The sequence below is a fragment of the Bradysia coprophila genome, unplaced genomic scaffold (genome assembly GCF_014529535.1).
Source record: "Bradysia coprophila strain Holo2 unplaced genomic scaffold, BU_Bcop_v1 contig_561, whole genome shotgun sequence".
Classification (NCBI taxonomy): Eukaryota; Metazoa; Arthropoda; class Insecta; order Diptera; family Sciaridae; genus Bradysia; species Bradysia coprophila.
In genome coordinates this window covers 377,537-395,519 of record NW_023503807.1, presented here as the reverse complement: position 1 = coordinate 395,519, position 17,983 = coordinate 377,537, and the positions used below count along the sequence as shown (strand labels likewise).

Here is a 17,983-nt window from a genome sequence, read left to right as displayed (position 1 = left end):
AAAATGAGAGCGACCATTTCCAACATGAATCAGACAAAAATCATTTCCCTCTATGCATCAGTATCTCTTCCAAGCCCTCATCTTGTACATATTACTGTACCAACAGACATAATAGATTGCCGCTTATCAGTGATAATAATAAATAGGTCCCACCTTTTGGGCGGGTCAGTTCCCTTGACTGACAATTTTTTCAATATATTTTTGTCCAATTTCATTGTTGAACTTCCGAAGCATCACTGCTACAAATGGCTACATTTAATATATCGATTACTCTAAACATTACAACGAAATTTGACAGAAAAAGTTTTTCAAATAAACCTTCGAAGACCGAATGATCTTTGAGTTCTAATTTTTCTTAATTTGCAGCAAGATTTTCAATCAACCACAAATCGTAAATAAAATGCGACTCGTGTGAATTACGGCCCTTGCTTCGCTCTGGCAAACTTCCCATTCGTATGAGCTATCTATTATTCTGTTTGATTGCCATTTTGTCATATTTAATCAGAGTAGATGCGAAGTTTTACAAATGTGGAACGATGAGAGGACTCTTTCACTTTGGTAAAAATTTAAGAAAAAACCGATAGATGTTCTTCTCTTACAGTTTTGTACAAAAGGAAGTCCCCCGGTATTTTACAAAACCGTCACTCATGAATAAAATGTGGATGGTAATAAACGACCGATAAATTAATTTTTTTTTTTTCGTTTCTTCACTTTTGTCGATTCAGAAAACGACAAAAGTGAGGAATCGACAAAACGTCTTTAAGTTACATTTTGTAAAAGGATGAATTCCCTAGGAACAAACAGAACGCCTTCTCATTACATTTTGTAGAAGGATGAATTCACTTGGAACGAACAAAACGCCTTCTCGTTACATTTTGTAAAAGGATGAATTCGCTAGGAACACCCGCCTTTGTTTTATATTTCCAAAATCGACAAAGAGTGAACGAAAGACAATTTTTTTTACTTTTTACTGATTTACTGAAGAGGTCCCAGCGACATGTACCACATTTCTATCGGTATTTTATTATTTTTATCGGTAAAATTGAATTTTTCTATTGGTCGAATATAATATCCCATAAAATTATTACGACTCGTGAGAATTACGGCCCTCGCTTCGCTCTGGCCGCAAACTTCACACTCGTATGGGAGTTGTAACATATTTTGTTTGATTGTTGGAATAATGAATTTAAAAAAAATATTCAGAAATTTGTTGAGAATGACTTATATATAAGATGCCTACAAAGAATGATGGTTACATTTAACGTTTTTCATAAAATTTCCTACACTTTTCAATCATAGTGTGCTCATGACATTTTTCTGCCGTAAGACCTTGAGTACTTATACGATTTACACACACTACGCAACAAAATCAAATTTCATCAAAGTAATCTTTTTCGATTGAGGCTATAATCAACAGTGTAAAATCCTGTTTTTCTGGGATAGCTTCCGGATCCTTCGTCCCACATAGCCCATCTTCGAACTTAGCCTCGGTATTTTACTTCCACAAATTTAAAAAAAAGGATCATCCAAATTGGTTTAAAATTACTCAAGTTATCGTGCCCTCAACGATTTTTTGTTACCCACATTTAACGTTTTTCATACCATTTCATACATTTCAATCACAGTGAACCTTTTTGTTACCCACATTTTTTGGTATTTTCTGGTGTAAGACCCTGACTTTCAGTCAAGGGAATCAAAAATTAATGTCAGGTCCATCGTGGACCGAGCTCTTGTTGTGTTACTTCTAATATCCTCTCCGAGACATTGCTTGCAGAACTTTCAGGAAATAAGTCATAAAGGTTTTCTGGAAGACAAGCTACGATAATAATTCGCATCAGGTCAATTGAAGTTTATTTACAATTCAAAATCTGCTTGTACGAAATGATTCTTGTTATTTGTACCTTGAAAACTGTGCACCGGCAGCATTGATGCGAATAGTATCCAAAATAATATTAAAAGGAATGCAACATATCATCAGTTCTTCCTATGTCGAGGAGTGATTTGTTCGTAAAAATACAAATAACATTTTCCGGTATCAACGTGTATAACAATGTAAATAGAACTTCACAACACAACCCTTACTGCTTGAAGTGGGCGTGCATTAAACGGTCAATTTGAAATTTACGATACCTTAACACACAAAATGTGATGTTTGGATGTTGTACAAACTTTATTTTTATTAATTCTTTAAAATCATTTGATGCGGAAATTATCATGTTTTTGTTAGAAATTGAAGGCTCATCCGTACTATAATAGTGAGGTGAAGAATTTTGTTTATGCAATAGAGTAGGGAATTTGTTCTTTAATTATTCGTTCGTGAAACGAGTCGCCATCGGTCAGCAGTGGGTTTTGATTTTTCATTTTTACAAGTTGACACACGTGCAATATACACCCTGAAAACCCGTGCTTCCACCTATATAATAACCACATACTAAACGAGCTAAACTTAAACTATTGTCAACTACAATTGACAGATTGTGATGTTAGTAGCAGTGTCGATAAGTGAAAGTTATCTTGACTGTTTTCGGAAAGCTTATGACAAGTACGACCATCTGCAACGCTGTGCACTATGCACTATGCACGATTTTCCAATACTAATGGTTTTGTCGACGATTTTGACGTACAAACCGACAAAAATGGTTTCTCACATCTGCAGCCCGTAAAACAAACCATTTCGATACACATGTATCAAAAATAGTTATTTATGCAACTCAGCATCACAATTTGCAAAATCGTCGTATGCTATTAGTAGGTTATTAGATGAGTAATTATGATACTAGGATGTTAGCCTAGTATAGTACCTTGCACCGGGATTCATAAATCGATTTATGCAACTGAAGCATCTCGAAAGTTTACACATTTTGTGCATTGTGACTGAATTGACTAGGGATAAAAAGATGAAACGTATTAGTGTAAATTTTGTTGATCCGAGGCGAAGCCGAGGTCAGTAAACACATGAAAACGAGACTTTTCACTTTTATCCCGAGTAATGTAATGGATTTTACGTGTTACGGCATGTTTCATTTTCATTTACATTGCCTAATCACGTAAAGCATTGCACTTACGAGGTTCCAAGTTGTTATTTGACAACCTTCGGGTCGGGCTGTAACACTCCACTTATCAAATACACAACTTGGAACCTCGGAAGTAATACCGTGCTATCAAAAAGTCGCCGAACATGAGAATAATAGAACAAAAGAATTGCAAACAAAAGAACAATAGGACAGATTCTATTGTTATATTGTTAGTGATTCTTTTGTTCTATTGTTCTAGTGTTCGGCGACTTTTTGATAGCACGGTATACTATTACATGCTGAATAGTTTTTAACCTGTTACGGACGGCTGTCATCTGTTACCGATGATCAATTCAGGAACGAAGATCAATGTCTGACTTATGTTTGCTGACCACGCATGCATGTTTTAAAAAATGAAGTAAAAGATTTTAAATCAATTTCTTCGATCGAAAGCCATCCGTCTGTGAAAGGTTAACTAAATTCAAGTTTCTTCGGACGTGCAAAAAAAATGTAATGCAGCACTACTGTAGCTTGAATTCTTCAGATATTTCGAAAAGAATTTTGTTGGAAAGTTGGACTCCTTTGCGAGAAGTAGTTGTCGAATCTGATATGTGATTTAATCTATGAAATTTCGACTTAAACTGAAATGAGATCTTCCTTCGTTTTGCCAAATATTCTACATTTATAAGACGACGTTAGCTTTTTATTTGTTTTTGTCGTCGTTGTCGATATTTGATTTTATTTGTTGACTCGTCGAGGAGGTAACAACAAAATTTGATACGTTCTCACTGTAAGTAAATGTTATAGATTACATTACAACATTGCACACAGGGCGGTGTTGCTATAGGGTATGGATAATTCAAGTTCATTTTGGGTATTTTGCCACACGGAAGACCCCCTTTTCAATGCACTATAACGCCAGTGTATTGAGCATTTGTACATACCCTCAACGATTTTCTAATAGAATCATACTCCTAGAGTGCGTATACACACTTTTATAAGCCGGTATACATCTGGATGTAGAAGAACGTCTCCCCGCATTATACGTATATAAAATAATAACAATCAAGTCCATTTGACTGTTTGGGTAGGGCATTATTTTAAATTGAATGAGGGTCCGCGTAATGCCTAGCCTCTTGCGTTTTAATTTTCAAAATGATACGATAATGTGCAGCTGCTGGAAGGGCCTCTCGTATGCTTGAGGGTAGGTGATTGCTGTGTATGTTCAAATGAATATTTCAAACAAAGGCAGAACACAAAGCGCGTCCCTCTTTTCGAATAGACAATTTTCACAGAACCGGTCGATGGTATTGCCGAGTCGAGCGAATGACTTCTCTTCTCCCTTTTTCGCATTTAACAAATGAACAAGACAGCTACTGCTATGCACTGGAAATATAAATTTCAAAATCGACCAGTTTAAAAGCAAGCTGCTTTATATGAGAATATGAGACCAACCCAGACATTCTGTTGAGTTGTAATACGAAATTCTTACTATGCGCACAAAGCGAAAGGTGCTGTGTGTGTTATATTTGCAAAGGTCGGGTTTGTTGAGGGGGTGCACGTAAATAAGAGAAAAAAATTGTTTTGTTTCAGAGTGAGGGTAAGTAAACTGTATCATTGCCTCAAACTTTCGACTGCTGGAAAGCAATGTTTACAAACCACACGCTCCGCTCTTTGCTTTTGAGCCCCAAGTGTGACAAATCAGTTTTACCATTGCCTGTAAGATGAAAATATTTCGGGCAACAGTTGTAACTCCTTAACAAAAGTACTCATTTCGCCGCCGCCTCTGTGCAATACATATAAAATTTACGTGTAACATACAACGGCGATACACATACCCAAACATAAAAACTAGATTCGTGTTCGTTTCATTTCGTAAACATCGTCGGAGTGGTAATAATGTGAATGAAGTGTGTTTTTCGAATGATGATGACACTGTGTGGAAAAAGGTTTTAGAAAAAAAAAAATATTTTTTTTCCTACGAAAGTTTTGTGAATCGTAAAATTATCGAAATTTTTGTGGTCCAATTAATTAATAAAAATGACTAGTGATAACACCAGTGATTCAATAGTCGCGGAGTCAATGCAAGCGAATGTAAGTTGTGTTTAGCGTGGACTGGCGAAATTTTTTACAATATTTGGTGTCTGGCACAAAAATCAAAGAAGGCCACACTCTCTTTGTGGGTGTTTCGCGTTTACAATTCTATGGGCGGGGGCTCCAAAACTCTATTTTGTTTTTGAAACTAATAACAACTATAAAGTTTGAATAACCAGATTTTTTTTTGTGTATCAAGGATTAGCAATTGTGATTACGACTATGAATTAATGTTTTATTTGATTTCCAAATAAATTCCGAATGAAGTTCTGAATGCGTTAACAATGGAGGCTCTCGTATATTTTCAGATTTTTTTCTTCGTTCCGATCGTATGGTTTCGACTGCACTTAGGGTACTTTATGTCTGCTGTTTTTTTTTTTCTAGTTTTCATTTTAAAATGAATTATTTTCAGAAATTTCAAAATAGTTTTGACTTTTCTGCGAACATTTAATTATTTGTAACAGTCGTGCTAGAACTGTAGTACTCATTGCATCTCTCGTTTCAATTCACGTATAAATACAACAGTAGATTACGATTGCCGTCTCTTTTCCATATTCACACAGGGTGCAAACGCATAAAGTTAATTTTGTTTGAGTCAAAACGTTACTCGTCACAATTACTTCATTCATTTTTGTACTGTTTTTGACATTCTTTTTTACACTTTTCGTCGGAATATTGTCCTCGTTGTTCTATGCAATGTGCATTGAACAACAACAACAGGTACTAAAGGTTTACTATTTCTAAGAAAGTTAAAAGGAATTTCGAAAGTTTCGTGGAACTCGTGGTCTTCTTTTTTTAAATGAGAACCCTATGCGACAACAGCTAAGCTATTCTCGGGTATTATTATTGTTTCTCCTTTGCTTTTTTCGTAATGGAATTTATTTTATGAAATAAAATTCATTCAATGCAAATGCTTCAATTACACATTGAGCAAAAGACTGAGATTCAATTTTCTTGGTGCTGTTGGTGTTGGTTTTTGTTTTATTGATTATAACAAAAACAAACCCAAAATACTTAGCTCTGTAATTTATTTCGTTTACCGTGTGTTATTACACCGTAAATTATTTATCGTTGCTGGGATCAGTTCGATAAATTGTTCGATTACCATATGGTATCGACTGCATTTAGAGTAACGAAATGATCCTTGGCGCAAACTGTTGAGCTGAGGGTTTCTTGTGACCATTTTTCTTTCGTAAAATTTTATTTTTCGAATGTGTAACAATTTTTTTGGGAAATAAATATAATGCCATGCCACCACAACAGGATACAAATAGAGCTTTCGATTTTTTCTGAATTAGTTCAAAAAATAACCAATGCCATGCAAATACATAGCAAATTGTTGAATGTGTCAGAAAAAACGAATTCTTTGTAAATTCCGATTTTAACATGTTGCTGCTGTTTTAAGAGACAAAGTGTGTTGTGGCATAAATATAGAGATATAGAGATGAGAGCTGCTATTATGATGAGACCGTATCGTAGTTCAGATACTTTCATATTTTTCTTCATGGTAAAGTTTTTCACAGAAATGTATTTTAGTGTGTCTTTTACCTGTTGTACGATTGCAGGGCCTTTTTTTTTAAATCGGATTACCTTGAATATGTATGTGAGAAATAAACGACCAGATTTCAGTAAATTTTGATAAATTATAGATAACTAAAAATATGAACAAAATATGTCCTGACTGAATATGCCCCGCAGTTCATTAAATTCTTTAGAGCTCAAGTTGTATTCTACAAAGCTGAATTCCTTCAGACCCAAAGGTGCAAGACATAAGGCTGATGTAATAAAGATAATATCTAAGGATATGTGCACCAGTCGACAGACCTTAATCCAATAAAATAGTCCTTGGTATCTTAGAGTAATGTCTATCGTAGTATTTTTGTGGTCAATTTAAATATGACAGTTTTTATGACTATGATCACTTTTGCTTGGAGTGCGTTGCTGTAGCCCAAAAATATTAAATCTAAAAAGTAAAACAAAAAATAATTTGAGACAAAAACGGTAAATCTATGAAACTAACAATTGGCGAGCCAAAATTATGTTTACTTCAAATATCAAACAAAAACACACTCGTTCCCACTACTACGGGCATTTAATTATGATAATACACAAGGGGGTTTACTCGAAAGGGCGTGGTATTAAAAATCAATCGTAAGTTTAATTATAGGCTGCTCTTCTGTAAACTAAGTTGTAATAATATGCACATCCATTTGATATAATATACGATGTGTGTTGTGCTCTCCGAATTTTACATACATAAATTTCAGCCACTATAATACAAATGGTGAATGCACAACATCACAATAACAATAAAATAATCGAGAAAAGATATGTTTAGTATTTTATGGGTTGTGTACATTACATACGCATCCAGCGTACCAAATAGTAAACAGATCCACCTCTAGTCGGTTATTATAATTCCATCAAAGAAAGACGTAACATTGAGTCTGTTATGCGTTGTGTATGTACACGGGTCATTTCGCTGTTACACATCGCAGTTAGTGCGTTCGGCAGTTACACAACAAAAATGAAGAGTGAAGCTGCCAGTTGCCACACACATTCATTCACTCCATTCATGCCGGTTCACGCAGCAAAAACGCACTCGGAAGTTGTAAATGCGGCACCACGTGCTTTACGGATCGGTTGTATGTACATATATTTTCGAGCATTAGTGTAAAAGAGGAGAGTTCAATGGGTGGTAGGATGTGATGTTTAAAAGTTATACTTTGCCATTCATATCGAGGGTTGGGTTCGAGGTTGGGTTTTAGGCCATTTAATGGGTTTACTTTTTAATAGCATGGTTTCATTTGTCATGTTGCTATCAGAGTGCTAATACACATTTATACAGAAACACTTAAAGCTCCTTTGAAATTGGCAACGTGAAAACCAATCGATGTTTACAGTGACAAATTTGTTTTGGTATTTGTAAACTTTTTTTCTGCCCGGTTTGGTCGAAGATTAAATTAAAACAGGTGGAATTGGTATAGATGGTCAAAGCGAATTTTCAATCACTTCTGTAGAAAAACCATCGCTCTAAAATAAATCAAAAAAAAAATCATTTAACCTTACATGGTAAGGGTCGGAGGTCCAAAAATCTGTCAGGTCAGGTTTCAGGTTGACTGGAGACATACTGTACACTTTCAAAAATTTAGTTAAAAATGCTGGACAGGCGAGCCGCAATTATTGTGAGTTCACTTTTAAGGCTTGTGATAATTTCTCTGTAAATAGAGGTCGTCAGCCAATAAAGACGGTTCAAACACAAACGATAATTTCAAACACTAACAATAATTTCCAACAATAATGTCCTGTCAAAAATTGTGATTGACACATAATTGATCCGAAAATGACATTTTCCAACGTGTGCTTGTGGAGGATATTTTTGTCGTTGAATATCGAATTAACTAATTACATTGATAAAATAATGAGCCGGACCCATTTTTATAACGATAATCACAATATCAAGTGCATATGTGTCAATTGAGTCTGTTGGGATCAAAAGTCGGTCTTTTCCATCTGTCAAAGTGACGTTTTAAACGTCAAACTAAAAAATATGAAAACTGATCCCAAAGTCGTTAATTTTTCTTCAATTCCACTTCAGCAAAGGAATTGAAGAAATTTTCTTCAAGAAAAATTAACGACTTTGGGACCAGTTTTCATATTTTTTAGTTTGACGTTTAAAAGGTCACTTTGACAGCTGAAAAAGACCGACTTTTGATCCCAACAGACTCAATTGAAGGTTAACCACGTGTTTGTTGAGTTAGTCAATGTTGTTGGACGTCAGATATCTTATTATAAACCGAATGGTTCTTTTCCAGCTCCATGTCGCTAGGGATGGAAGACGTTCAAAATTATCGATAATATCAATCGAAAGAAATTATCGATAATCGATTAATCATATTGTTATCGATAATTTAATAATTATTGATAATTATCAAAATATCGAAATTCGATAATTATCAAAATATCGATACTTTGATATTTATCTGAATATTCATGATAATATACCGATATATCGATAAATATAGGATTTTCGGACCGAAATATCGAATTATCGATATCTTGATAATTATCAAAATATCAATAATTATCGATTATCGATATTTGTTTTGATAATTTTTGAAAAAAAAAGTCGATAATTATCAATTATCGATAATCGATAATTATCGATAATCATTATCATTATCGCCCATGCCTACATGTCGCTACGTTTCTGCAAATTAGATCTACAGATTGCAGTAATAAAACATTGATCCAGACGCGCTTTTAGAATAATAATCGAAAAATAAATAGTAAATTGACTCATCCATGTGTATGGAATCACAATTTTTGACAGGTCATTATTGTTGGAAATTATTGTTAGTGTTTGAAATTATCGTTTGTGTTTGAACCATCTTTATTGGCTGACGACCCCAAATGACCCATCACATTTACATAGACGTACGTCCATATTTATTGGAGGGGGACACAAACTACCAAAATAGAAAAGACATCTTTTATGATACTCAATCTAGTGTGCCAACACAATGAAGTTTTGATAAAATTTGATATTAAAAAATCTGAAAATAAAAATTAAAAAATCAAAAATTGAATTCATTTTCAGATGTAAATATGCGTTCGTCAAAAAATAAAGTAAATTATCAATGTAATTCGAATCAATTTTCATAATTAACGTAAAAACGAGGACAAAATATAACAATAAAGCTCCAACGAATATCACAAACGTACTACTAAATACAGTTCCTAAATTGAGAGAGAGAGAGAGAGAGAGAGAGAGAAACGGAAGAGAAGAGTAAAGAGTAAAGGCTAAAGAAATTTAAAGAATAAAATGGAATCGGCTCAACAAAACATACCACCTGGATCAGAGGTTCGAGTGGTCAGTGCATCTGTAATCGCACATTTGCAGGCTCAAGGATTGCAGGTCCGTTGATTTAAGTGATAAACGCGAAGTTTATTATTATCATTTTAGGATGATTTCTCTATTAAGTTTTTACACTTTTTTTTTAAATTAACTTAAAACGCTTTTTAGAGACACAAATTTATCGTCATTTTGTTGACATTCTTTTAATTTATATTTCCCAGCAATAAAGTTTTCATTTTTATTCAATTAACAAATTGGTGTTTATTTATGGACTTTACGGGTTTTTTGTTTAAAAAAAAAATTTATTATTTTGGTAGGATCCTTTACATGGTTAATGTAGTAGACTTTCTTCCTGATTAACATGCAAACGTATAAATATCTTTGTCGTTTTCAGTTTCATTTATATTCTCAATTTAATCCAGAATTTCTTTCATTTATTTATTCGTCGGTTGTTTTGTCTTGTTTGGTGGTTTAAAATATAATCGACAACAGGTTAGATAGACGAATTTTATTGAAATTAAAATAAAATTTTCAGGGAAATGAGCTGAACGCAGCCATTATGGCCGCATCACAGCCACAAGTACAAACCGCCACTAGCCAGCAACAACAGACACAGCAACAACAAGCTCAACAGCAGGTACAACAGCAACAGCAGCAGCAGCAACAGCAGCAGCAACAACAACAACAACAGGCCCAGCAACAGCAGCAGTCTCAACAACAACCACAGATCATCACATTGCAAAATTTCTTGCCACAACAGTTGCAAACTATCAAAATGGAAGGAATGCAAGATGGTCAACAAGTTCAAATGGTAGCTAATTCTCAGCAGGGAACACCGATAAAAGCTCAGTTTGCACCGATGCAACCACAAGTTATAAATTTGCAAAACTTACAAGGAATGCCACAACAGTTTATTCAGGTGAGATGAACTTTTAATTCTCAGCTCAGTTTAGGTTTCAGTAAAGTCCGGGACATTCATTTCCCAAAAAAAAGACCCGTACCTCGAGTTCAAATTACAATTGTGCGACATTTCCAGGGTGGACAAATATTACAGCATGCTGGCAATGGAATGTTTTCGGTGGTGCAGCCAATGCAATCCGTTACCGTTGATGGTCAAGAAGCAATTTTCATTCCGAATATGGGAGGTCAACAAATCGGCGGCCAAGGCATTCAGATTGGAAATCAGCCCACGTTCATAACACCAAATGGTCAAATTATTCGCGCACCGAGCGGTGTTATGCCAGCGAATATTCTCCAAAATATTGGCCAAACTGTGCAGCTACCAACAGGTTGGTGTAATAATTTTACAAAATTTAATTTTTTCGGGCGTGTGTAACAATCATTAATTTTCTGTGTGGATATGGTATTGGCTGGTTTTTGTTTGTTTTTATGTCCTCACCTGTAATACGTCACCGGTAAACATCATTTTCGTATACCCCATACTCTGTTGTTGTTTTTTTTTGTACATAAAATTCGTCTTTACAATCAATCACCACACAATGCGCACCCTATATAACGTAAAATCTACTAATCATTTTAAAAACCATATACGCACCATCAATCCCTTTATCGCTTTGCCTATTGTTTGGTTAACTTTTTCATGCAGCTTGTGGAGGACAGGCCACACTAACCATACCCGGCACGAATATAACAATCCCACTGACAAATGCATTGTCGACAAACGCTTTGGGTAATAATGTTTCTCAAGCGGCAACGTCACAAGTGTCAACATTAAATCAAACTGCCCAACAACAACAAACGCAGCAAACAAATCAACAGGCGCAGCAGCAGCAGCAGCAACAACAAACCAATCAACAACAAAGTCAAACGCAACAACAATCTCAGCAATCTCAGCAACAGTTAACGACAATTCCGGGCACAAACATTCAGATACCGACATCGGTAGCGGCAGCAAATGGTATCATTTCGGGAAATAATATTAAACTGGACGGCACAGGTACTTTACATCAAAAAGATCGTTGAACCTCTTTGCTTTATTCCATTACCACCATAAATTAGTGCTTCTTTGGGCAATACTAACAAAGCTTCGTAACGAAAAACATAACATAAATTTCTGACCGACATATTTACCTTCACCGTCTGTATTCGTAGGACAAAACGTACAAGTGCGACCCGGAGGCATACCGCAAGTGGTCCAATTTCCCGCTATGCAACAGACAATACCGGTACAGGTTCCAATTTCGACGGGAAATGGTCAGACTATTTACCAAACGATTCACGTACCACTGTCAACATTAGCTGCACAAATGCCTGGCCTGGTACCACAAATGCAATTTTTCCCGCAAATGACTCAAGTGGCCAACATAATTACGCCCAATGGGCAAATTCAACAAGTTCTTGCTCCAATGCAAGGCATTCAGGGTATTCACGGACTACAAGGCCTACAAAGTCTGCAAGGCATTCAAGGACTACAGGGCCTGCAAGCTGCCCAGCAGGTGCAGCAACCGCAAAATGTTGTCGTTCAACAAGCACAAAATTTGGGTCAGGTGAACGCAAGTTCATCGAATTCAATGATTCAACCAATTCAAACAGCCAATGTTCAGGTAAATATGTCTGATCATGGGACGACGGACTAATTGACTTTACATCCGTTATTCAAATGTCTTTCGCCATAATTACCTAACACGATTAGTTGGACGCTTTAAGGTAAAATTCAATTATTTTTCTGGTACAGACGATGGCTGGTCAAGAACCCCAACAACCAATTACAATCACAAATCAACAAGGTCAACAGATTACAGTAATTCCGGCTCATCAAATAAATCAAATTCGTCCACCGGTTGCGACGTCAACTGCAGCAAATATTATTCAAGTGCCTAGCATGCCCGGAATCCATCAGTTTCCAATACAAAACATTCCGGGATTGGGTAATGTGCAAGTGAGTTAATTGAACTTTATTTTTTAACTGGTTGTCTTTTTGTTCAACTTTTTTTTTACTTTCTATAAAAGATAAATGAAAGCACACCTCTACTAGGTGCGAAAGACACATTTTAAAATAAATTTTTATTTTGGCTGATCCGAACAAAAAAAAAATTGAATCACAAAAATTTCTTAGATTCTTAACAAATGGGTTGAATTATACAATGATCGGCCAATCAGTTATCCCTCCAATCCCTCTGACTCCAATCAACTTATAGCTAGAGAACAGTTCGATAAAATAGGTAACGTCACATCGACAAAATCATTTTTAATTTACAAAAAAAATGTAACTTATACATCGTCGCAGATCAATCATTTCCATTGTCTTTCTGCAACTAAGCTGATTTGTTCAAGGTCCCAATTAATTAAGAGTGATATCGCCAAATCTTCAGGTGATTGGGAAACAAGCGGTCTCCGATTTTAATGAGTGATAGCTCGTTGGATTCGTCTTTCAATTCTAGGAAACACGTGTCTTTCACTTTTTCTTAAAAAAATTTGTTTTCTTTGAAAAGCGCTCAAAAGTGAAGACATGCCAGAGGGTACCGAAAACAGTTTTTCGGCAATAACTCAAGAAAAAATTATTTTAAATGGTTGTAATGTTGTACGATTGTCGGCCTTGAAAAGACCTACAGGTGGAGTATACGCACCGCTTGGTGCTAGTTGATCCACTAGAGTTATGACTAGAAATATAGTGAATGTTCGGAGAGTCCACCTTCTCTGCAGCTTCGATGTACCACGGAGCTGAGTATGGGGTGTTGTAGCTGGCCTCACCCACTATCGTTGCACATATAAATGTACCCAGTACTTTTGGGCTGCAAGCCTACAGAAGTCTTGAAAAAAAAGCTGGTGCCAAAATGTAGATTTTTTCCTTCTTTCTGAGGGCCCAACTGCTCCTCTGCGACAGGAGTTTGGAAAAACGATACGATCAAGTGGGAGCAAACGGTTTTCCAAACTCCTGTCGCGTAGCAAATATTGGTCCAATTGAAAAACTAATTACTGTTCCGGACTCCTGAGGTCATTTGCTATACGCTAACACTTTATTTGACAAAAATCCTCCGAGAAAAATTTAATAATTTTTCACAAGAATTACTAACACTGGATATGTTGTAACGACCTATATTCGAGTCAAAGTGAAGCGTTTACGGTAAGGGAATAGTAGACGATACAAAATTACTCACGTAGAACCGTTCCAGACGCTGTTCTGGCAGTTGGGCCCTCAGACAGAAGGAAAAATCTGCATTTTGGCACCAACTTTTTCGGTAGGTTTGCAGCCCAAAAGTACTGGGTACATTTATATGTGCAACGATAGTGGGTGAGGCCAGCTACAACACCCCATACTCAGCTCCGTGGTACATCGAAGCTGCAGAGAAGGCGGACTCTCCGAACATTCACTATATTTCTAGTCATAACTCTAGTGGATCAACTAGCACCAAGCGGTGCGTATACTCCACCTGTAGGTCTTTTCAAGGCCGACAATCGTACAACATTACAACAATTTAAAATAATTTTTTCTTGAGTTATTGCCGAAAAACTGTTTTCGGTACCCTCTGACATGTCTTCACTTTTGAGCGCTTTTCAAAGAAAACAATTTTTTTAAGAAAAAGTGAAAGACACGTGTTTCCTAGAATTGAAAGACGAATCCAACGAGCTATCACTCATTAAAATCGGAGACCGCTTGTTTCCCAATCACCTGAAGATTTGGCGATATCACTCTTAAAGCAATTGAGTTGAGTGTGTATCTTAGTCGTGGAAGAACCAAGCTGGAGGCAACATGAAGATATAAAGCCACATGAAGAATAAAAATTCATTGAGTCATGAGTAGTGTAGCGTTCGAATTCCACTTCCCTAATCACCTACAATGGGCTCGATTCATTTCCCACATTTGCGTTTCATTCTAACGACCTAAATGCGAATCTAGCGACTCAGAATCTTGGAATCAAATCAATTAAATCAATGTTTGACACCCAAATCTCAGGGGTCTACCGCTGAACACTTGAATATCCTTTAGAATTTCAATCGGATCATTTCATGGAATGAAAAAATTAGAACTGAAAATCGGAACTGTTATCAACCGAAGTGAAATTGAAATGATTGGTCTGCAATGTGTTTGTTGGTTACGGATTAATGGACAATCTTTAATTGTACTTTTGTTTACTTTTTTTTAATACTCTCGTGAGCCCAATGTTCACTCATTACATAAAACCATTTTTACAGTTTTCTAACAATCAAAACCAAAATTACAAACATTTGTTTGGAGTGGGGGATGATATGTGTCGGTCAATTTAGCCAATGTTTAACTAAAAAGCCTTTAATGCTACCATTGTATCGCAAAAGTCTTTGATGTCATGCTACCATTTTTGTTTGTTTGTTTGTGGATTATCGGCTTGTGGTTAATTAACAGCGGGTTGTTGAGTCTTGATGTTGTTGTCACATTTCGCTTTCGTTCCAAATTTCATAACACGTTTGACGATCGAAAGAAATTTTCAACTTTTAAGGCAAAATTCACTTAGCTCATCAATTCCAGGTCATCCCAGCTAGCGCTTTCAACAACAACAGCCTCAACATACAACATATACAACCAGCAGCAGCAACGACCACCACAACTGCAACGCCAATTTCAAAATTCGAGCAACAACAGCAATCCCAACAACAATCAACGCAGCAACAACAATCAGTACAGCAACAACAGCAGCAGCAACAACAGCAACAACAGTCAGCACAGCAGCCACAACAAAGTCACCAAGCGCTCACCATAAAGTCTGAAAAACACGAACCGAACGAAAAATGGATTACAATGTCCAATACATCAATGGCCCCGCCATTATCACCGGGAATGTCTCCAACGAATACACCGATCGGTCAAAATCAGATCAATGTTAACATCAATGTCAATGACGGAATGGATATAAAACCTCGCTTGAAACGAGTCGCATGCACGTGTCCCAATTGTACAGAAGGTGAACGACACGCCGATAGAAAGCGACAGCACATCTGTCACATTCCAGGTTGTAATAAGGTCTATGGAAAGACGTCGCATTTGCGAGCCCACTTAAGATGGCATACGGGTAAGTTCTAAATGGAAACCCAACCATTGTTGGCACACAAGGTTTACAATTTCATAAATTCGTGTCATACAGGTGAACGTCCGTTCGTGTGCTCGTGGCTGTTTTGTAATAAACGATTCACACGATCCGATGAATTACAACGGCACCGACGAACGCATACCGGCGAGAAACGGTTTCAGTGTCCGGAGTGCAACAAGAAATTCATGAGAAGCGATCATCTTTCCAAGCACATTCGAACGCACAGCAAACAGAAGAATCCTGTAAGTATACGACAACATGCAAATATCCCTTTCGAAGAAATTGGATTCGATTAAACTCTGTGGTTCCTTGACAAATCGAGACAATTTACTGAGAAAGGCTAGATTTTCACTGTGAAAACTGTTTTCGAAAGTAGTTGCCGAATAGTTTCGGGGTGATTTCGATGGGACTAGACAGAGGGTCGAACCAAAACATTCAAGCTAGAGATGTTTCTTCCGATTTTTCCGTTTGTCATTTTCGTTTCATTTTTTAAGTTTTTTCTTTTCGTTCATTTCGGTTTTCCGTTATTTTTGTGCAGCTAAAAGCCGAGGATGAAGAAAACGATCTGGAACTACGCGACACAAATGGCAAAACCGATGCCAAAACCGATGACATGGCATCTGAATCGACAGCGATGCCAGAGAATGGATCCGAAATTGTAATGACTGTGGTCTCGAAATCCGAAAACGAATCGCCTACGCCGGCAAATCATCAACAAGTGTTTTGGATACAGTCCGGTTCACATCCGCCACCGACATCGTTGTATACCATCAAACAACTGAATTATTCACAGGTTGCTTAATTTTTGCATTTGGTTTTTGTTTTCGGTTTTTCGTTTTGAGTCAAAGATTTTTCTTGCCTAAGTTTTCTTTGTTTCGATTGCATTTTCGTTGCTCTTATCAGTTTCTCTAAAATTTTGTTCAATTTTTCTTTTTCCTTTATTTTACCGAAACTCCATTTACTGCTGACAGTACAAACGTTTTCATTATTTTGTTGCAGGAGGCAGCCACGTCGACACTATCGGCATCGTCAGACAGCAACGATAGCTCCGATGAAAAAATGATGATCACAATTGCAGCTGAAGAACAGGACCTGGGGGATAACTCCAACTAGCATATGGAGTTGTCCCTGCAGCAGTATGCTTCTATAGGAAGTAGACTGTCGTTCGGACAGTTTTAATTTAATTTTTATTTTTTGTTCGGTTAATTTTATCTTTTAGCTATGCTTTAATGATCGTTGGCTTCACAAAAACTGGATTGTTTTGTGAAACCGATTTTGATTTCCTGACACATAACATTCAGTCTGTATGGAAGTATGGAGCGAATTATATGCCGATGATACCATTGTCTTGTCACATCAATATAGCATCAAAACGTGCCTGTTTCTTAAGTCCTTGCTGTTAATTTAGAAATTGGATGTTCGTTTCTCGACCATTAACACGTTTACCGTCGAATGCAAAATTTATTTGAGTTTTGTTTATTGAGCCACCTTAACATCAGTTCGTCACTTAACACGTAAATTTTACCTTTTCCTTTTAACATATCGTCTAACTCCTATCAATTGGACTGTGGAGTTTTAATCGTTACTCTTGCTGGATAACAATTACTGATTCGTATTTTTTGTTTGACATTGGACGTTGTCCTTGTGATATTAAATTATTGTTCTGCTTGCTATCGCACTTTATTTATAGGTCAGAACAGGTCGAATTTTTCAGCCTGAATTTGATCTTAAATTATTATCTGAAATAATATGAAAACTTTTGACCAAGGTCAGCCAGTTGATTGGTTCAACCAAGGGTTCGAAATTTTCATTCAGCAACCTTACGTGTGACTTAAGAGTGATATGGCCAAATCTTCAGGTGATTGGGAAACAAGCGGTCTCCGATTTTAATGAGTGATAGCTCGTTGGATTCGTCTTTCAATTCTAGGAAACACGTGTCTTTCACTTTCTTAAAAAAATTTGTTTTCTGTGAAAAACGCTCAAAAGTGAAGACA

The 17,983-nt window shown here is 36.4% G+C and overlaps 1 protein-coding gene across 5 annotated transcripts; it reads left to right on the top strand.

Annotated features, from left to right (window-relative positions):
- The first annotated feature begins 4,883 nt into the window (after nt 1–4,883).
- Nucleotides 4,884–17,333, top strand: LOC119083164 (transcription factor Sp4-like). Of its 5 annotated transcripts, XM_037192808.1 has the most exons (12): nt 4,884–5,108; nt 9,709–10,026; nt 10,502–10,885; nt 11,003–11,255; nt 11,573–11,923; nt 12,079–12,530; nt 12,662–12,865; nt 13,043–13,148; nt 15,417–15,971; nt 16,044–16,231; nt 16,528–16,782; nt 16,989–17,333. In XM_037192808.1, exons 2-12 carry the CDS (start codon nt 9,934–9,936, stop codon nt 17,100–17,102), a joined length of 2,955 nt encoding a protein of 984 aa, XP_037048703.1. In that variant the 5' UTR covers nt 4,884–5,108; nt 9,709–9,933; the 3' UTR covers nt 17,103–17,333. The 5 variants fall into 5 exon arrangements, with proteins under 5 accessions (XP_037048703.1, XP_037048704.1, XP_037048707.1 ...); XM_037192809.1 differs by lacking the exon at nt 9,709–10,026; XM_037192812.1 differs by lacking the exon at nt 11,573–11,923.
- Nucleotides 17,334–17,983: the final 650 nt, after the last annotated feature.

What these genes read in the sequence shown, in the direction of transcription:
- LOC119083164 (XM_037192808.1), top strand. Translation starts at nt 9,934, where the DNA reads ATGGAATCGGCTCAACAAAACATACCACCTGGATCAGAGGTTCGAGTG. An exon ending in CGGGATTGGGTAATGTGCAA is followed by an intron (nt 12,866 to 13,042) that starts GTGAGTTAATTG and finishes AAAATTTCTTAG; the next exon opens with ATTCTTAACAAATGGGTTGA. An exon ending in AACAACTGAATTATTCACAG is followed by an intron (nt 16,783 to 16,988) that starts GTTGCTTAATTT and finishes ATTTTGTTGCAG; the next exon opens with GAGGCAGCCACGTCGACACT.